Genomic DNA, 21,469 nt, shown 5'->3' on the forward strand with positions numbered 1-21,469 from the left:
GTGCGTCATCGTATTTGAAAATGGTACCCAAAGCAGACGTTTAGAATGGCGAGCATGAATAATGGATTTTCACACTTTGATGTAAGCATCCTGCCGCTGCAGCTTGCTGGCTTTAATAGATGTGCAGTCTAAGTGGTTTAGTGTTTCTTTAAGGAGCCAAAGTGCTCGTGTTCCCCTCTCCCTCTGCTGCCTTTGTCTTTCTCTGGAATCTGTGGCTCACATAAGCATCACCAATGTCTGTCTTTCAAAATTGCTTAGATTAGACAAATATCTTACTTTCCTTAGAAAGGGGGAGGGGAGCATTTAAAAGAATGACATCTGGCTTGCTAAGGATCAATTTATCAAGTTTATAGAAAATTCCACCATTGTTTTAAGACCAAAAAATATTACAAAATAGCTTTTTTGCACCAGATGTTTATTTGGGAGGCAGATCCATCATATTTATCTAGAACACAGCTGGTTGTGAGTCATTAAAAAATGAATGCAACAAAAAAACATATAAAGAGTAGATAGTACACTGGATCTGATAATCAATAACGTTCCTTCCTATAGGTCAGCTGTTAGACACAGATTTCAGGTCAATACAGGGAAGTCGTTTCTAATAAAGCAGTTCTTCTCTGGATAAATCTTCCATTGCACCTGGGCTCCCATATTTCATCCAAACATAAACCTTTCCTGCCTTAAAGACCTCATGCTGCCCCTCTCACTTTTTGAAGGAAGATTTCCCTCGTGCTACTCGTGTCAGAACGTTTATTTTTCCACTCCTGCTCCTTGGTACGAATTGCCGTGTCGTTTCCAGAGAGAAACAGTTGCATCACATTAGAAGTCGCACAGCTGAACCTGTGCTGTTGGTAGATTTACCTCATCTGACCTGCTAATTTGTGCCGCTCTTGATGCATTGCATTGGTTGTTATTGAAATGAACTGGCTGCTTCTGTGTTGGTTAATTAGCATATAGGAACACTGTGGACAGTAATTCGCCTTGTGTAGTAAGTCTGACAGGAAGTGTGTGACCAGTGAGGTTTCAGATTTTAGGATTTGCTGCCAGAAGCATGGTCTTGCACGAGGACTAACAGTAAGGCTGGCTTTGATTTTGGGCATTGATCTGCCTCCTGTGGGTCGACTGCTTCATGTAAGAGCACTAAATCACCAGTGCACACCACCGGTGTTTGAGAACAATAAAGTTTGACAAATTCTTGGCTAGTGAAAAACATGATTTTGAGTGCAAGGCTCCTATTCATAATTGTGAAAAGCTTTTGTCACTGGAAACAGACTCAATAAAGAATGTTTGGAAAGTTGATGGGGAAATAATAAAAGTCAGAGTGAAATCTTTACTCTAGCTGGTTTTTCGGGTCAGTGATTGTAGATTAAATCAGCCTCGGTGCAGCATAAACCTCAGGCTCTGCTCAAAGGCGAGGTGAACAGAGATGAGTGTGATGGGTTTAGAGAGACAGCGAAGTTAAACACAGTGTTCTTCTGAAATATTGAGCAGCGCAGAGATCAGTGGGAAAGCGTTCCTTCAGATGCAAGCCTTAAAAGGAAGAAAAGTAGGTCACTGGAGGTCTTTACTTAAAGGTAGTTGCTGTGTTTTATTGTAGTATTGTGTTAAAAATTAAGACAGTGTATGAGTAATTCAACATTTACCAAGAATTGTGTATTTCCCAAATCCAGGACAAAATGAGACTAGATGCCTGTTCAGAAAAAACGTCTTCCACATTTAGCACTTTGCCACAACAGCAGTCTTCTGCCTCTCTTCACATCTGTTACAGGCGAGTCTCTGAAGGGCGAGTCTGTGAAATGAAATGAAATGAACTGGAGTGACACTTTCTAGAGTCTGATGAAAAGGTTCACTCAAAAGAACTCAACTTTAAACAGGGTGGTTATTATATAACATATAACCCTACAGTAAATGAGGAGCATGCAGTAGGTTTTGTTTTTGTGACCAGTTTGGTGATATAACCTGTACTTTTCTTCTCACAGGACCACTGGCTGCATTGTACAAGGATGTCAGTGTGGTTCACCCGTCCCTGCTGAGCTGTTTGGAGCCTTTGGAAAGTCAGCAGGTTCATGAGCTGCTCAGAAGACTTGGGGTTCACGAGCTAGAGCCTCAAGAGCTGCTGGAGCAGCACATCTACCCTACAATAAGGAACAACAAATGGAAGGTAACAAACACTGTAAATGAATATGAGAAAAAAAAATGATCAGTGATCTTTTTTAAAAAAAAATTGGATGAATTTTCTTTCTTCTTTCTCTTATTTCTGTTTACCCTTTTCATTGAAGTCAAAGCCTACACCTGTGGTTGTGAGTTACTTGGTTTTCATCAAGCAGCACTCGTCCTCTAGCCAGGAGTACTCAGACACCGCAGTACCCGTCCTCACCTCCAGGGGTCTGCTGTGCCCATCCAATGAAAGGGTGCATTTCTCTGAAGAGTACGGAAACGTCAACTTACCATCGAAGCTGCCTGGTAAGGAGAATCCCACAGCTTTTATTAAAAGAAAGAATAACAGCTTGTGTTGGTGTAAGGCGCACTGCAAGCCACTTTGCAACCCAACTTCACATCAAATCATCCTTTTCATGATGTTTCCCACATAATCAATTAACACTGATTAAGTCTGCTGTCAATAATACCTGCTCTCTTCTCTGCTCGGGTCTTGCTGCTGCTCCCCTTGCCTGTGTGAAAGGGACAGCAACAGCCTTGCCACCAAATCTAAATATCAGTGTTCCTGTGACTATTCTTATAATATTCTAGTAACAAAGGCCCATGCATCACAGGTACCTTGTTTGTATGACTGAACAACTCATTTTAATCAGTTACATTTTCAGTTACCAGGTTCAGCATTTCTTTGTTGATATTCCTTCTGTAAACCTTTGTGTTGCTGACTGTTGTGTTTCCCTTTCACCAGGCTATGATTGGATCTTGCTGAGTCCCTGCTATGTGCAGACAGACGGTGATGTGGCAGGATGGAGAGAGCTGTTCAGTAAACTGGGAATCAAAGATGGTCTCATCATCTGCAAACAAAGACAAACACTCACTGCTACAGAACTGGTGAGGACGATATTCCTGAACTGTTACCTCAGCTAGAAAAGAATGACACACAGCTCACGCTGCACTGATCCAGTCAGATAGGCAGAAAAAGATCAGACAAAGGTCACGATGGCTCTGCATGTAAGCACAGGTGATAAAAGGCTATGGATGTGTTTTGTAAGGGCAAAATATTTAGTGGTTCCATGGACACCAGAGGAAGACCAGATTATATGTCTGCATCTGTGAGTCATCGTGATGAGTAAGGTAGTGATTAAAGGACGAAAAGACTAACAATTATGAGTCGCACCAGAACTAGGAAGATCAATGGCTGCTTTGAGGATAAGAAGAAAAACAGGTGGCTGCTGAGAAATGTCACTCAGGCATAGTCGGAGGTGTGCAGCTCACACATTCCTGACGCCTGTTTTAGACTGAGCCACAGCTACAGTGGAAAGTATGAGGATTTGTGATGATACTATCAGTCATGGTGTGACTGATACTACCTACATACAATGCTGGAAAATTGCGATAACATCATTCCTGTTTAAAAACACTGTATGGATCAGATGCTATTAACAAGTCATTACATTAAGGATTTTTTATGCTATTGTTAATGATGTTAAAGCAAAAGTAGGCTTTGCTCATTCTGTGGTTAGGGCCATGATAAGAAATCCTTCCAGAAGATCCATTTAGTAACTGTTCTAGAGCTGTTGGTTGTGTTATGCCGCCTATTAGCAGTAGAGTTTGCCCACTTGTTGTAGGATTGTGAATGTATAAATTATCTGACTCAAACGGCTAATTCAATTAAGTTCAATTCAGTTTTATTTGTACAGCGCCAAATCACACCAACAGTCACCTCAAGGCGCTTTATATTGTAAGGTAGTTGTAAGGTAGATGTATTATTGTAGACCCTACATTATAGGGCCTACAATAATTCATACAGAGAAAAAACAAACGATCATTTGATCCCCTATGAGCAAGCACTTTGGCAAAAGTGGGAAGGAAAAACTCCCTTTTAACAGGAAGAAACCTCTGGCAGAACCAGAACTGGACCTTGTGTTTTTTTGTCAGTTGAACAGTCAGAATCAAAAGTGATTCACAGTAGTTTTAAAACTGATTTATCTCATTAAGCCATTTATCAAGCAAGATAGCAGAAAAAAACTGTCTATGATTACTTTACTTGCAACTATAGGCAACCTGAAACACATAAATCTATCAGTCTTAACAACTGTTTGTTGGTGTCCTATACTGTAACTGTATAAAAGTTGACAAAACAAAGTAAACACGAATTATTAAAGCGAGCAGGTTTTGGACCAATCAAAAAAAACTGGTTTTGGCTTTGTATGAGCCGCCAGCGATCAGTGTTCCTTGGACATGATCAGATTTCCTTCTTCTTCTTCTGGCTTTAGTAGATAACAACCTAAGAGAAGACACATTCAGTTTGCTACTGTACTCTTTATGGGCTATAAAGAAGCAAGCAATGCTTGCAGGACACCTCAGTTGATTTAACTTCAGATGGATTTGAACATTTAAAAGAGATGTCGATATCAGTGGTAAAGCTTACTTTTTTGCCATACTCCTCCACCAGGCCTCCAGCCCCTGGTCAGTCGAAAGTGCAACGTGGCGCCAAGTCCCAGGGGAGGGCTATGTACTCGACGACTACCCGTGTGAGGAATTTCACGCTCTGGCCACAGCAGAACTGCCTGGCTCCCTCTTGTTGCAGCAGAGAATGGCTTTGCTAGAGCTGCTGGAGGCCAACTGGGAAACTGGGTAACAATCACACCATGAAACACACCATGTTCCCCCTCCTGTGTAATGTTTTTCCAGTGGATTTTGCCCAATTTCAGGAAACAAATGGTCAGACTAATGGGTTTGGGATTAGTCAGCATCAGGTGGCAATTCCTATTGTTTCTACTGTGGCCATTAAGTGATTACTGTGTTAGAGTGCAGACATTGTTGGGCATCCATCCGTCCATTTTCTTCCGCTTATTGAGTTCAGTGTTGTGGGGAGAATGGAGCTTATCTAGGGCGAGAGAAAGTACACTGTGGACAGGTCACCAGTCTGTTGCAGGGCTAAAGCATAGAGACAGACAACATTTATCCTTAGAATTACCCGTTAACCTAACCCCATGCATGTCTTTGGACTGTGGGAGGAAACCGAAATTCAGTGTAGTTTCATTTTATTTATAAAGCTCTAAATCACATCAACATTTGCCTAGATTTGCTTTGTACTGTGAAGTAAAGAGCCTACAATAATGCAAAGGAAAGCCTAACAATTAGATGACCCCCTATGAGCAAGCACTTGGTGAGAGTGGGGAGGAAAAACTCCCTTTAACAAGAAGAAACCTCCAAGAGAACCAGACTCAGGAAGGGGGGTGAGGGGAGGGAGACAGGACAAAAGACACACTATGGAAGAGAGCCGGAGATCAATACTAACTAATGATTAAATGCAGCGTGTCATATAAACATATAATGGAAAAAGTCGGGCCTCCTGGGAAGCCCCCAGCAGCTTAGGCCTATTACAGCATAACTAAGGGAGGATTCAGGGTCACCTGATCAGCCTTAAAGATAAACTTTTAAAAATGAAAGTTTTACACCTAATCTCAAAAGTAGAGAGTGGGTCTGTCTCCTGAATCCAAACTGCGAGCTGGCATTCTAGCATCCACAAGTAAACCTGCAGTCTCAGAGTCAAGTGCACCATTGGGTTTATATGGTGTTATGAAGTCTTTAATATAAAGTGGATTAAATAGCCTCTGTGTGTAAAAGGCCCCAGAATACATTGGAGCCCTGGACCTGTTGCTGTGAGGTGACAGGGCTGACCTCCCCAGCACCAGCAGTTCAAAATCATTTCTTCCTGAGGGAAAAAAGCAGTGACACACCGAGCTTTTGTTTGGGCTTGAGCTCACACAGGCATAACATTCGTAATCTGGATTTAGGTGCTTTTAGTGCGGTCCCATCTCATGAGTTCCTGTTATATTTGTGTGGGAACAGACAAGAGCAGTTTAGGTAAGGAGGTCACCCAAACTCATGCCAGTGAGCAGCACACAGCTGAATTATTTCTCGTGTAGATTTTCGTACCAGCTGTTGCTATACATCACATTTCAATGAATAATTAAAGGATCCCAAAATTGTTTTTGCGTGTTAAAACTCATTTATCATTTAGACTTTGGCTGACTGCCAAGCACTACCCTATAGGTTTTAAATTACAGCTATTCGTTGTGCCTGTCTGTGTGTCTACTTTTGCTTTTTCTCCTTCGTTTGAATTATCAGCAGCTTCGTTTATGCTTGTAGTCCTTATCAACTGCACTGTTTTTAGATGGTGTGGCTCCCGAACAGTTCTCAAATGCATCACAGCAGTGTCATTTTCAGTTTCAAAACAGTGACCTTTGAAAAAAGGGACTAAAGCACATGAAATTGAAGGAATGAATAGTTAACAATTAATCTTTAAATCAAATTTCAAATACAGAATGAGTAAAAATAAATAAATAAATACTTAGTACTAATGTACTACATGTCCCTTATATATACCATACCATTCACTAGCTCTAGAAACTGGTGTAATTCTTTTCTTTTTCCTCCTATTTTAATCTGCTTTTTCTACTCTTTGCCCTGTATGATGTCAGTGAGTGGATAACCCTAATATGGTGATATCATTTCTGATCATGAAAGGGCAGCCAACCAGATGAAAGCTGGCTTAAATGCCGGGGAAGGGAGCAAAAACAGTTTATTTTAGAAAGTAGGTGAACAGAGGGGCTTCACCAAGGCCCAATGTAAGAAAAATCTGGATTTTTTGAATGATGAATTATCCAAAGTCAGTCTAGTAAAGTCCAAATGACTGGAAATTCGCATAGTAGGTCCACTTTAATAAAGAAAGTCAAATAGACTGGCATTTATAAATCACTTTTCTAGCCATGTTTACCTACTTATGCACTCATTCATGCAGTGCTTTATTCTATTCATTTTATGCTATACACACAATCTCACACACCTATGAATGTATCAGTTTAACATCACTTTAAGACAAGAAGCTCAGTTCACCTCAAACCATTAAAACAGTAAATAGACGGGTTCTTATATAGAGCTTTTCTACTCTATCTGAGCATTAAAAGCGCTTTACACAACTTGCCTCATTCACCCATATCTAACATTCACACATTCCAGTGGATTTTTCGGAGAGCAACTTGGGGTTAGTATCTTGCCCAAGGATATTTAGCACCCATAGGTGGGAGAATTCCCATAAAGGCATGTGGAAAATGCTTAAGCAACAATATCTACCTTCTACAGGGTAACAGGATGGGGAAAGTGTTCCACAGCATATATGAGATTGACTCAGAGAATACTATTTTTTAACTGGTATCTATTGCACTGATCAGGTTGGTGAAAATTTATCTGTATATTTATCTCACAATGCTGCTGAGAATGTAGTTCACACACTTCTGTCACTTTTCTGAGTCATTAAATCAGGACAGCTGGAGAATTGTCAGCCATGCACTGTAATGACCCCACATTAATGGTGTCGCGTGTCGTCTGTAACGTGTGGTGTTTTCAATCCACTGTAGAAGTGGGTTGAAAACATCTCAAACAGTCTCTTTCTCTGTCTCTTTCTTTCAGACATTGCTACTCTCAGTACCTCACAGCCCAGGTGATCGACAGTGATGGGCAACCAATCAAAAGCACCAAGTCTTCCTTCTACCATTCCTTGTGTCGTCTTGAATGGGTGCCAGCCTATCGCCCAAAACAAGGAGGCCAGCTGGACAGAAAGTACCTCTGTCCGAACTCTGTCTACCTGTCATCACCTGAAGTCACCAACTTGCTGGGGACCCATGTCGACTATGTGGACATTAGCTCCAGCGACTTCAGCAGAGCTCTTGGTAAAAATGTGTCTTTTACAGTGGCGATTACTTTTGTCCATTGCTATTCTTGTTGGTTGTCCTGTAAAGGAGTCTGTAACTGTGTTCCTGCTCTTGTAGGGATGAGAGAAACAATCTCAGTGGATGTTCTGATTAACTATCTGAAAACGTGGTGCATCAAACCAGAGGAAGATGTTCAGGAGCAAAGGCTCCCTGAGGATGAGTCAAAAAGGGGAACTTTCACTTCCACAATTCAGCACATCCACAACGTCTACACCTACCTGCAACAAAACTGTTCTCAGGGCAGCCTGAAGGAGCTCTTCCAGCATACACCTGCTGTGTTTATAGAGAACGAAAGGTACATTATCATCATTTTCAGCATACCTTTTCAGATTATTCTCAAAGTACCTGAAAACCACAAGCAGTACTTTGTTTCCTCAGGCGCAGTGATGACTGGTGCACTGGACGGTTCTACCACCTGAAAGAGGTGTGCTGGGGCGACCCAACAAACATGTTCCAGCGCTACAAAGAGCTCACACGTAAACCAGACAGCCCTGTCCGGGAGCCCAAAGTCCTGTTTCCTTTCTATCACCGTCTGGAAGACATGAAAGACTTCTTCGTCAGGGTAAGCTGCCCTACTAAAGAAGAAAAGAAACATAAGGTTTCTTTTTGTTTTCTTTTTTTTCCCTTTGATGTCACTGTCAGCTTTTCAGCTTTACTGTCAATCAGTAAAAGCACTGAATCAATACATGAGAATAATGCAGATTTGCTTCTGTTAAGCTAACAAGGAAGCAGGTTTTATTCAGCACAGTGAGATCAGTGTGAAGACAGATTGTGTAGCCATGCTCTGAGTTAGTTCTGAGGATACTGAATGGTATTTTGGTATGGATTCAATGCTTTAGTCATTTTTCAAAAAACAAAGCTCACATGATTTTTCTTTCTCGAAGTGTAAAATATGACCTACTGATTATCTGCAGAGAGGTTGTTTACTTCCCATCAGTCTGGGTGTCCATTGGTGTACTTAGCATTTGGGGTCAACCAGGTTTCCTGGTATAACTAAGATATCATTGTATACAAACTCAGATTAATTTTAAAAAGCCATTTAAAAGTCTTAAACTTTCTGTTACTGTTCTTGTGCTAGAATTGGCTGTAGGTCACCTAGAGGGTAGTTGTTGAAAAGGATTGTATGGTTGTATTGTGTTTGGGCTAGAAAGCCATTGGATTTTTATTTTTGAGTACTGCCTATAAAATTTCAGTGGGAATTTTCATCACAATTGTCTGCTTTATTGTAGATTTGTCTTCAGATTTCCTTAATAACTAAAGTAAAGCAGCTCCATTATTCCTACATAGCAAATACTGATTGTGCTAAGTAAAACTTTATTGGCTAGCTAGTTAGCCATTTAAACAATGGCTTGCTCTGAGCGATGGCTTGCTCTGACTATCGTCAGAGCGCTTGCTCATACAGCAGGGGTGCCTAGTGGTGCCATATGGGGCAACTAAAAACACTGGGGTGGCACACCAACAGAATCTCCAGATTTATTATGCTGTTGTCAAATTTAGGTTACTAGAAAAAATATGACAAAAAAGAGAGAAAGAAAATAATTATATGCCTAGTTAATTTCTTGCTATTAAAGATGATATCACTGAAAATAGGCAGTCAATGTCTCAAATCATTGTAGGGTGTCTTCCTTTCTCTTTTGCTCATGTGTATTAGAATTATTACCAACAGAGGACCATCTTGCCAAAGGGGGGAAGCAAATTTTAGGTGGCAGCCAGTGCTTGCCTTAGCCTCCCCTTGGTGACACCCCTGTCAGAGAGGATCATATGACTTTCGGGGTTTTCTCTGTTAGGGTCTTTACCTTACAATTAGAGCAGGGCGATATGGCCAAAAATATTTATCACGATATATATTTGAAAATTTGTGATAACGATATAACCGACGATATAATTGATGCGAGACAAAATACAACTCCACAACATTACTAGCGCAAAAAGACAACCTTCCATTTATTTTCACTTAAACAAGAAGCTGGTTTTTATGTACATTAAAGCTTCATAAAAATGTAACAGTGCAAATGCAAATTCCTTGCTGAAAGTTTAACCAAAAGGCATTTCCAGTAGAAATGGGCTGACATATCCTGAGCATAACCATGTATAATATCCACTGAAGTTAAAAAGAGGTGCTTTGCAACATTAAACTGCAGTGTGCAGTACGCATTTTTCGGACCATAAGGTGCACGGGATTATAAGGCACATTAAAGGAAACAAAGCAGTCAGATAAATCAAACTTTATTAAACTCATTCTTCTTGCTTCCTCCACTTCTGTACCATTGATTCATTAATGTTGAATTCTCTGGCAGCTGCTCTATTCCCATGTTGTTGCAGTATATTAATGACTAACCTCGTATAGTGGATGGATTATCTCAGTTGTTCTCCTGACTGAAGTTTGGTCCGTTTACAGCATCCTGCCATGCGATTGCATTTGTTTCTAACCATGAAGAACCTTCACGTTAACTCCAGCTTCACTGTTTATGTTATGCTAACATAGCTGTGTCGCTAGCGATCACGTAGCACATCATTATATACCAGCTAGCCCAACTTCAGTAACCCTACAAACGTCACTGCTGTTTAGTTTCCTGTCTTCATTTATGTTGGAAGTGATAGCAGAGCTGTACGTTTGATTTTTTTCAGAAATCTCTCCGTCAGAACGTGCTATATCATGCTTAGGTAACTAGCGAGCTAACTTCCGCTAGCTTCCTGCTAACTTCTAACTCCGTTAAATGTAATAACTTTTGTTTTCATGGATGCCTGGAAGTTAAACTTCATAGTTACACCTGGTAAAGCAGCAATGCTGATCGTTTTATTAAAGATGAAAGAATTTAGACAGTTTTTAACGCTCAGTGATGCTGCAGTGTTCGTTTGAACTGAAGAATTTGGAGTTTAGGACCCAGATTACTCCCAGATTTAAGAGCATCTTAGTCCGACAAATACGACAATAACAACGGCCGCTTGCATGTTCTGCAAAAAAATGTGCTTTGTTGTGTATCTGACGGACAAACACCAAACCAGTTCCACATCACTGAAGTTGCACCATTTTTACAAACCAATTCTGGTTCATCTGTTTCACTCAACAATCGGCCATGTGCGTATGAAAACAAAGGCACTGCGCATGCGCGTTTTACTCCCATTCTATCGCGATATTTCATTTTCCTATCGTTGCCTAACATTATACCGGTATTACCGTGAACGGTATAATATGGCCCAGCCCTACTTACAATTTAAAGCACCTTGAATGAATTGTGATTTGGCAATTTGATATAAATCAAATTGAGTTAAAAAAAAATAAAGGAGGACCGACTGTTAACAAAAATGCAGTACTATATACTAATAATAATACTAATACTAATTCAACTCTTTGTGTCTGCATTTCTTTCTCTCATGCATAGCTGCTGAATGTGGAAAACGACCCCAACATGAACCAGTATGTTGGCTTGTTGGAACTGATCTGTTCCTCCTTTCCCATACCAACTGCTGAAGTGCTACAGGATGTCTCGATACTCTATGCCAGACTTGGTAAGAACATTTAGATTGCCTTTCTTTCATTGACTCATACATTTGTTTACTGTTGATGTCCCATCTGCCAGGAGCTCATTATTTCCTGCTCAATAGTCTCTCCATTGACTAGCTTGATTTGATACTTGATCCTTCTTCTGTTTTTCTTTACATAAAATATTTTAATGCAATGTCGTATTTGTTTTAACAGCTAAAAACTGTAAATCCAAAATGTCCGGAGACCAGGAAAGAATTCCTCAGTCCAAACTTAATCACAGTTACTGCTCCACTTTGAAAGGTGAGTCATGTATCTATTCCAAAAACAACGCACCTTTCTTTACCTGTTCACGCAGAATTTCTGTTGGAAATCCAGCATTATCTGCCATTTGTCAGTGTGCCGCATGCTTTAAATGCAGCTGGGATGAATTTGTTGCTGCAGCATTAAAGCATTTTGAACTTGGGACTGAAGACAGTCAGACTGCACTGTCTGGAGTGGGAATGTTTATATTTTTTACATTTAGCAATACTCTTGTAGTACCTGCGGAAAAATATTTATTCAGACTTAAAACAATATAAATACTCAGCAGATCCTTTGTGCAGAAAGCTGAATGTAAGCATCAGGTGAAAGATGTGACGCAAAGATATTGTGTGAGGTAAAAGACATGGGTGCATGTTAGTGTTCTTAAAATGATGGAAAGTTGTTATGGCAGTTTGGATCACCAGTATGGTCAGCAGTTACAACAGCATGTGTCAAAGTTAATAAAGCAGTCAATTAAAGTAAACCTTGGTGCAGATTGCTGCAACTTGCATCATAAATCATTAAAATATGAGCACACAGAGAACCAACTTAACAGTCAACATCGGGCAATTCTTTCTACTTTTGTATCTATATGATGCTGACCGCAGATATGTTTTATATGGTCAGCACAGAAGTCCCGCCCACCTGCCGGGCAACCAAAAGATGGTTGGCTTCAAATAAGTGGAAGGGAGATGAAATGCTAAATCGAAATCTGCATTTAGTGTGAACCTCTTACAACCAACCTGCAGTTTTTGTAGTACAATGAGAAAAAAAGTCATGCTAAATGTCTACAGCTTATTCTGTGTGTACCTTTGCTGTTTATGTGTTACGTGTCTGATTTATATGGTTGTGTGCATGTCTGATAGGGATGGTGTCTGATAAGAAGGTCTTCCCTACTAAGAATAACAACTGGGTGAGTCTGGCACATAAGCCTATGATCAGTGACAGCAAAGAGCTGGAGAAGATCTTCAAACCTCATAAGCAGGTGCGTCTGCTCAACCTGCCCCCACCAGAGAAGAAGACGGCGCTCAAGAACAAGACAGGAAACTCTGGTATAGTGCTTTTACATTTTTATTGTTTGTGTTAGAATAGACTGTGATTGATACTTTCATGATTTTTTTTCTCTTAATAGACGCGGCAGATCGAACTGCATTCAATGAGGAAGACAGACAACTGTTTCTGGACATCTGTGGTATTCGTCAGCTCTCCGAATGTGTCAAGAGTGAGCCTCTGACTGAGAACCTGAGGCCCTGTCCGTACATGCAGAGCCTGGTGCGCTGGATTGTTCCCTACGTTCAGAGGTTTCTCTATCACCATGACGAACTGAATGAAGTCTATTCAGAGCTGACTGAACAAAACATAGCAGGAAAAATCAAGCACCTCTCCTTTGCACAGGTAAGAGGATAAATCTGAAGGAACCCTAATTTGTCTTATTTTTTCCTCTTAAGAGTCTTCTTGTAGGTGCATCCACAACACCTAAAGCTCTGCAAGGAAGAAAGCATGAAAACAAAGACAACAAATATGCACTCCTTTGTTTCTGTCTGATTATTCACAGGTGGGCAAGCTATACATTCGCCACCAGCTGGATGTAGCTGACGATGAGGACCCTGTGATTGAGATCGTGGATGTCATCTGTCTGCTGAAGGATAAAAAAGAGCTTTACATCCAGAAAGATAATCTCTCAGCTGAGCTGGACATCTGCAGGTTTGTGTGTGATGGACGGTCTCAGAAATTAGTTTCTCCATCTAAATGATTCTTAAATGTCTTAATCATGTCTTAATCAGTGATGTTTTTCAACCTTCACTAAGTCAGGAAAAGTCTTGTAGAACAGTTCAGTGTTAAATGTTGGTGTCCAACTATTTTTCTATGAACTCCACAGAACTCTATTTTATTTTCCTTCGTTTTGCAGTTTTATGTGTAGTCATTAGAAAAATATTGAATTGAATTTGGAGGGAAACACAGAGTAGAACCTCATCATTATATGCATTACTATAGCATATTTACACGTTCTGTTCTAATTCAATTCAATTGAGTTCAGTTGTATTTATATAGCGCCAAATCACAACAACAGTCGCCTCAAGGCGCTTTAAGGTAAACTGTACAATAATTCATACAGGGAAAACTCCAACAATCATATGACCCCCTATGAGCAAGCACTTTGGCGACAGTGGGAAGGAAAAACTCCCTTTTAACAGGAAGAAACCTCCAGCAGTACCAGGCTCAGGGAGGGGCGGGGCCATCTGCTGGGGTGAGAGAAGGAAGACAGAATAAAAACATGCTGTGGAAGAGAGCGAGAGATAAATAAGTATGATTCAGTACAGAGAGGCCTATTAAGGAACTTTTACTAGGGACTAGTAAAAGCGCTATACAAATACAGGCCATTAACACATAGTGAGTGAGAAAGGTGACCGAAGAAGAAATATGCAATTCTGGATTTTGGATTTTTACTAAGTGATCAACAGTTTGTGGTGCAATTTGGACCAACCTGATGTAATTTAACAAAGCATCATTCACGTAATGTGTGTTCAGAACATGTGAACAGCTATTAAAGAAATACTAATATCAACAGAAACTATTAAGTTCTGCAAGCTCTGGCACTGAAGTTCTAGCCATTTTCCCCAGAGTGTTTCTCAGTGAGATATAAGTGAATTAATAAACCCTTTTATTATCAGATTATTTCTACAATTAATTTTTAATATGGCATCGAGTCTTAGCTGTCAGTTGAGATCCATGCATCCACATGATTTTATTAATATGATGAAGACTCATATTGATCTTTGCTGAATTTCAGAAGTCCTTCCCTCACATGCATTTAAGTCTCATAAAGAGAACATATCCTGAGTAAGCTGTTCATAGACTTACCCTGTACATGCTTTGGCATTTGTCTTACAGTAGCTTGCAATGCTGTGTGTGTTTCAGGGAGGTGGTGAAATTGTTTTGCACAGAGAGCAGCCACCAAAAGGAGCTGACACCTTTCCTTTTTGGCCTGATAACCTCGCGCAGTGTAAGTGATATATAATTCCTTCCAGCATCGATCACTAATCCACAACCAGTGAAAAGAGTCTTTAGTCATTTGCACTTTTTCATCCTGCCACTTGCACAAACTCACCACATAGCTGACCGTAGCGCCGGGTAACGGCCGTTTCCCTGGAGAGCAGTTGCATTTGCATTATTTGCCGACTCATAGAGCAGTGCAGCAGCAAAAGATGCTCAGATCTGGCCTCAGCTTTGATCCTGCTCCACTGATCATTCTCTTCTGGTTTTCCAGTAGAACAGAGCTGCATTATATAATCAGTTTTGACATCTGGATCAAATGTTTGATTTAGGTTCCATTTTGGGATTTTCCAAAGTCAATAAAATGAAATTCTTCAGTGTCTGATTAAAGGCTTTAATGATATGATCCTGTAGCGTAACATCCCTTTACACTGCAGTCAGACAGATATGAGAGGCTTAGGGGAAATCTGGCTCCTAACTTATTATATTCACTTATTACTTAGAGTATCCCAGGAAGTTGATGACTAGAAGTTCGTGTTAATTAGGACATCGGAGTTTTACTGAGAATGTCTGTCGTTGCCACTGTTGGCAAGAGAATCTGAAAAGAGAGACCTCAGATCTAGTCAGCACTGGTCTTATTATGTAGTGATTTTATAAGGAGGAACAGGGAGAATCAGACAGATGATGAATGGATCAGACCTCTGTGTTCCTCCTAAATAACTCAAATGCAAGTCCCACAGGTCTTCCAGTGTGAATAAAATTATGAAATGCAGTTAGTTTTGTTCTTTGATACAAAACAAATGCTATATGCTGTCCAGGCAACAATAAACATGAAGCATGCGGACGTGCCAAAACTGCAGTACCTTCCATTTGAGGCAGGCTCCTAAGGCTTTGTCTGTACATTGCACCTGGTACAGTTTACGGATGCAGCTTGTTAGCTATGTTAGTTAGCTGTAGCAGTTACCTTAGCACTCCTGTGTCTCATCTGATTATGGTCATTTCTGGATGTAAAAAAAAGAACATGGCAACAGGCAAAATGTAAATGTTTTAGTTTTAAAATACAAAGTCCACAAACCACTGGTGATATCATGTTGCTACGTCCATCTTTTTTATACAGTCTGTCAACCTTGCCTAATATTATGTGTATGCCGTGTATACTATAATAACTACAATAACTATAATAAATACATATGCAGGACCCAAGAGCCCTGAAGAGATTACTTGCCAAAGAGGAAATCAGAGAGCTGCCCAGTGAGGAGGAACTGTGGGAGGTCCCAGAGCCTCACAAACCAGACATTCCCCCTGAAAGAGGTACAGAAGACACATGGTGGAAAAAACACACACACAGCCATCCTGTCTCACATGAAATGTTGGATTTACATAAATATCAGAACATATCTGTCAGTCAGGACAACAGTGACCCCCTAGGCCACAGAGGTAGTAACCTTTTGGAAAAACAGCGTAACCGATAGGTTATCGTTATGTTGATGGAATTTGATCGAACAGAATACTAAAGGTGAAAGTTGAAAAGTCAAAGCTTCCACTTGTTTCCATTAATTTATTCACCATAACAGACACATTAACTCTCAAAGCGAAATAGGTTTGATTAAAATAACAGTTTAATTGAACGTAGCATTGCTTGATGTCATTGCGATGGCTCTGTTTACACTCTTCTACACCTCTAATTGGCTATTTTCACACACACCATGCGATTTAAGCTGCTGTAACCTGGCCACACCTGTTGCACATCTGCAAGCTGCTTTGCAACCCAGCCAACTCCTATGTTTTTCTTTCATTTTGGCTTGTCTGCATGGGTCGGACTTGTCATTAACACCTGCTCTCCTACAACAGAGCCATAGTGCCAAAAATATATATCGGTAAATAAGGTTCTTTGTTACTCTATAGTGCTCCTCACTGATTTACTTACCTTTGTGAAATTGCAGAATGTTTGAAAAACAGCCTGAAAAATCCATGTGTTCAGCCCAGTGTTGTTGTGCATGAGAATCACAGTTTGATGCAGAATATCAGCTCAGTGCTACAACTGCAACACGAGCTGAATCCTAAAACTCACTGCTGCTTCCTCTCACGCTTCCATCTGCAGTTCCTCCAATTCTCTCTGTGACACTTGCCCCCATTTCCATTATCATTTCATAATATTCAAAGTGGTTTTCTTCACAGTCTCAGCCTCACACAAACACTCTCCTTCGGCACACACACACACACAGTGCACATAACTGGTGTGTTTCTCGCATATGCTAATTCGAGTTTGTTCACTCTTGTGTGTGGTGACATAAAAGAGCAGCTGTTGCCAGGGCTCAAAGAGCAAGAGGAGCAGATCCCATACTGCAGCAGAGAGCACACACATACACACACATTTTACAAGGATTAATATGATCAAAGACTTTTTCATTACACATTTTGCTTTCATGGCACAACAGCTCTGAGACAGGCTCACACTGTGTATGATTGGTGTTTTATTTAAGGTTTCATTTCAATGTTTCCTTTATATTCTTTGGATTTAACTGAAACTATTATCCTCCAGTGCTGTCAAGGAGTTTCTCCTCCACCAGCTCCACAGTCGAGCCATCTCACCCTGGACAAGAGGACGGGGAACAGACGCTTGTCTGCTGGCCTCCTCGAGCACCAATACACAGCACAGGAGGCAGTCGAGCTGGTACTTAATGCAGATGCTCAGAGTAAAGAAAATTTTGTTTATATTAGCAGTATAAAAAGTGCATGTTTCATTTGTCACATTTGTCAGGAGGTCAGGAAGATAGCAAAGTGGTGGAGGCCGTCATGAAGATGTGGCCTCCTCCAGCTGGACCGAAAGAACAAGGCCTGGAGATGGAAGTCGCACCCAGAGGAAGCAGCCACGAAGGAAACCATCCACCCAGAAGCAGCAGCAGCACCAACAGACCTGCAGACCAACCCAGCCTTCAGAGGCTTCCCAGTCATCCAGAGCAAGCTAACACAACTGCTGCTGCTGCAAACACCAACACACCACCACCACCAGGTTTCACATTCAAGATCCTTAAAAACACAGATATTCGGTTCAGTTTTATTTATATAGCACCAAATCACAACAAATCACATCAAGGTGCTTTGTATTGTAAGGTAAAGATCGTACGATAATACAAAGAAAACCCCAGCAATCAAACAACCCCCTGTGAGCAAGCACATGGCGAAAAACTCCCCTTTAACAGGAAGAAACCTCCACTTGAATAATTAGATTCCTGCACCAGTTAACATTCTGATATCAGAGGTGACACTTCTCCATATTTATGCTGCAGCAGAATAAAAAGAGTTATTAACCTGCCTAATCTAGTAAACTTTCAGGTGGTTTAGTGATTTTGCCGCTGCAGGCGGATTTGTGGGTTTCCAGTATAGCGAGGGCCTCTGGATGAGAGATAACAGCTTAGGACTTTTTCGTTTTTCAGTCAATAGCAACAAATGCAACTAAATTTTATAGAACAAAACTGAAGCCAAAAATAAACACACTTCTGTTTACTAGAATCTGACACACAAGTGAGTCAGATTTTCACAAAAAACAAACAAAAAACATCACAGTTTTAAGATGGATTTGACTATTAGCAATTTATATTCAATTCAATTCAGTTTTATTTATACAGCACCAAATCACAACAACAGTCGTCTCAAGGTGCTTTATATTGTAAGGTAGACCCTACAATAATACATACAGAGAAAAACCCAACAATCATATGACCCCCTATGAGCAAGCACTGTGGCGAGAGTGGGAAGGAAAAACTCCCTTTTAACAGGAAGAAACCTCCATCTGCCGCGACTGGTTTGGCTGAGAGAAGGAAGACAGGAGATATATATGAAAATGATTTTCTTCTTCCTCTGCTCAGGCTGTTTGTGTTAGAAATGGACAAAGAATAAATGTGTGCAGCTTTAAGTGTTTTACCTTTGCAAAATTATATTTTCACCACAGGGCAGAATGGTAACACAGAACCGTCTTTCTCAGTTTGTGATAATCACAAGAAACTGAAAATACTTACAGAGAGGGAGAGACAGGTAGATTAAAAGATCGTCCACAATAAGTTAGTTTTATTGTCTTAACCAGCTGCATCTTGCATTATCAGTTAAGATGTTGATTTTAGCTTGTTAGTGAGCAAAGACACAACACTACAAACAGAAAGTTCTTGTTTAATTCTGCGTTGTGTCATTATTCCCAAACTGTTACAGCACATCCTGTAAAAACTAACGTTTTCCATTTGGTGTTGTCTGTCACCAACAGAGCGCCGTCAGCAGAGTGAGACCACTCGGTCTGACACAGCTGAAGGTGGAGAGAAAAGCCTTGCAGCTCCCAGACCTCCACCGAGTCCTGCATCTGAACCACCTGCTGAGACAGCCAGCAGCCAGCCCGTTCCAAACAGCCTGTAGGCTTCTTCTCCTCTTCCCAAATATGTAAAATATTCAGAAAATGTTGATTTTCACTCTTACTGAGTATGTATTTCTAATCTCTCTCCTTTGTCTCTCTCTGTCAGTGCTGTACCTGAGGCTGTGGTGCTTTCTAGTACTTTCCAGGGGACTGCAGCAGCTGCTGCAGAGATCCGTCCTCCTCTGAACCTGGACTTTCCTCACTGGAACAAAACCAAGGCCACACTTGAAGACATGGAGCTCACCTGCCAGAGACCCACCACCGTCAGTATACCGACTGCAAGCTTTGGTTTCCTAGTCGCTGGTTATCAAGTCTTTCCTAATAGCTCCTCTGTTTTGTAGGTGGTCTTATCAGAAGACGAGATAGATGTGGCAGCGATCGGCGAATGGGGGGAGCAGCTGGTCAACTCCTTCCTGTGCCACTGGAGAGATAGCAGCGACCCTGGACGACCCACACACGTCATGTGGTGCAATCAGAGCGGGGAGACCGGTCAGCCATACGACTTTAAGCTCACCTTCGGATCCACAGGAGAGCCTGAGGTGGTGTATGTGGAGGTGAAGTCGACTATAAAGAAAGAGAAGTCATTTATCCACATGTCTGCCAACGAGCTGGACTTTGCACTGAAGGAGAAGGAACGATACCACATATACAGAGTGTACAGCACTGGAGATGCTCAGAACGTACGCCTTTGTCGGATTCAGAACCTAGCGCAGCATCTCCACACCAAAGACTTAGCTCTTTATCTGTTTGTGTAGTTCCTTTTAAAATCTGTGGAGATATTTGCACAAGTTGCCTAAAATAATTTTGTGTAATTTTTAATGTTTGTAGTAAATGCACTGATTTGAGTCCTTTTAGCTGTATATTGTGCCGTTTATGTTTAATGTATTGTATTTGCTTTTGAGCAAAAGATACATTTTGCTCCTTTTAATGTCAACTGTTTTCCATATTCAGTGAAGTTAAGCAATCTGCTAACCTTTTTTACTTTCTGTACCATTCCTTTATTCCTTTGAAATAATAAAAGTGTGTCTATTGAAGAGTTTCTTTTATTGAATTTCAAGGTACTTTATATGTTTACATGACGAGAAACCCATCATCCAATGTTCCCCTATAAGCAAACACTTGGTGACCATGGGGAGGAAGAACTCCCTTTTAACAAGTGACCTCAAGTGGAAGGTGAAGGACAAGAAAGGAGGATGCAAAGAGGAGCATAGTGAGGCTATGAACACCAAAGAGGATTAAACAGAAACTACAGGAGAGAGAAGACAAACCTTAATGACTCACAGTAGTATATTATATGTTTGAGGAGGGAAAAGAGGCGAGTGAAGGGTAAGTGCATCAGAATAAAACATTAATTTGTACAGCACTTTACAAAACAGTTACAACGTGCTTAAAATAGTTCAACCAAAAGAAAGTGCTCATTGTGTCAAAATAAAGCTCAAAGATCACAACCAGACTAGGGGCATAATACTTACATAATACTTAATGTTGGACGACAGATTTCCATGTTTTTCCAAGCCACTGGCCACCTTTGGGTCAGACAAATAACTGGAGACTTGATATTTGGAATCACTGAGCTAAAAGATCTTTTGTGACACCCATCACGTAACATCAGGCAAAGTCCCCCAGCAATCTGACCCTGTGCTAAGGGATGGTTCATGGTCACCTGATCCAGCCCAAACTCTGAGCTTTATCAAAAAGGAAAGTTTGAAGTGTAATCTTGGAAGAAAAGAGGACATCTCTGTTTCCCAAATCCAAACCGGAAGCTGGTTAGAAACTCGGAACCACAAGTAAGCCAACAGTGTGAACTTAACAGGGCGGCAACAAAGAAGCACTAATATGAGGAAAATACAACCTCTCGTTATTTGTTTCTGGTACATGTTAGTAACTGTGATTCGGCATTTTTGGCCAACTGAAGACTTTTCAAGGAACTTTTAGAACAGCCTGAATTACAGTTGGAATTACAGTAGTCCAGCCTTAAAGTAATATGGCTGCCTCTACCTAAGCCAGTTCTGGTTTTGAGCTCACCTCTCAAATTCATTCTGATATAGTTAGAAGTCTGACTAAACCCTGATATTCTGTCTAGTTCAACCATTACTGCAAAGGGAAGCTAATGAAATCCCCGCCTGCTACGGTGGTCTTTGGACCCCCTCTTTGACAGCCACACCCTGTGTAGCTTCTGTAGGACAGTAATATCTCCAAAGCAGGACACGTATTAGGCATGTGAGGAGTGCTAGTGGAGAGATCAGAAACAGCCTGGGGAAACGGCACCTCCCTATTTTCATCTCATGATGCAACCTTATGGTAACCAGAGGGCTGTTTCCTGCAAAGAATCAGTCACGGGGAGCACTGAGG

The 21,469-nt window shown here is 40.9% G+C and overlaps 1 protein-coding gene across 8 annotated transcripts in view; it reads left to right on the plus strand.

The window, feature by feature from the left end:
- Nucleotides 1-20,151, plus strand: part of LOC113027695 (uncharacterized) — a 45,981-nt gene extending 25,830 nt beyond the window's left edge. For 7 of the 8 annotated variants that reach the window (XM_026177383.1, XM_026177385.1, XM_026177382.1 and 4 more), the window contains 19 exons: nucleotides 1,980-2,161; nucleotides 2,280-2,463; nucleotides 2,903-3,045; nucleotides 4,610-4,791; nucleotides 7,633-7,892; nucleotides 7,992-8,229; nucleotides 8,313-8,496; nucleotides 11,318-11,444; nucleotides 11,635-11,721; nucleotides 12,588-12,773; nucleotides 12,854-13,116; nucleotides 13,277-13,425; nucleotides 14,641-14,725; nucleotides 15,912-16,026; nucleotides 17,258-17,389; nucleotides 17,477-17,728; nucleotides 18,974-19,115; nucleotides 19,224-19,380; nucleotides 19,459-20,151. In XM_026177383.1, the coding sequence (XP_026033168.1) occupies nucleotides 1,980-2,161; nucleotides 2,280-2,463; nucleotides 2,903-3,045; nucleotides 4,610-4,791; nucleotides 7,633-7,892; nucleotides 7,992-8,229; nucleotides 8,313-8,496; nucleotides 11,318-11,444; nucleotides 11,635-11,721; nucleotides 12,588-12,773; nucleotides 12,854-13,116; nucleotides 13,277-13,425; nucleotides 14,641-14,725; nucleotides 15,912-16,026; nucleotides 17,258-17,389; nucleotides 17,477-17,728; nucleotides 18,974-19,115; nucleotides 19,224-19,380; nucleotides 19,459-19,872 (3,482 nt within the window). In that variant the 3' untranslated portion in view covers nucleotides 19,873-20,151. Of the gene's footprint in view, nucleotides 1-1,979; nucleotides 2,162-2,279; nucleotides 2,464-2,902; nucleotides 3,046-4,609; nucleotides 4,792-7,632; nucleotides 7,893-7,991; nucleotides 8,230-8,312; nucleotides 8,497-11,317; nucleotides 11,445-11,634; nucleotides 11,722-12,587; nucleotides 12,774-12,853; nucleotides 13,117-13,276; nucleotides 13,426-14,640; nucleotides 14,726-15,911; nucleotides 16,027-17,257; nucleotides 17,390-17,476; nucleotides 17,729-18,970; nucleotides 19,116-19,223; nucleotides 19,381-19,458 lie in introns of all 8 variants that reach the window. The other variant, XM_026177381.1, reaches the window with a different exon arrangement.
- The last annotated feature ends 1,318 nt before the right edge of the window (nucleotides 20,152-21,469 follow it).

This window comes from Astatotilapia calliptera, chromosome 8 (genome assembly GCF_900246225.1).
Source record: "Astatotilapia calliptera chromosome 8, fAstCal1.2, whole genome shotgun sequence".
In the NCBI taxonomy this organism is placed as follows: domain Eukaryota; kingdom Metazoa; phylum Chordata; class Actinopteri; order Cichliformes; family Cichlidae; genus Astatotilapia; species Astatotilapia calliptera.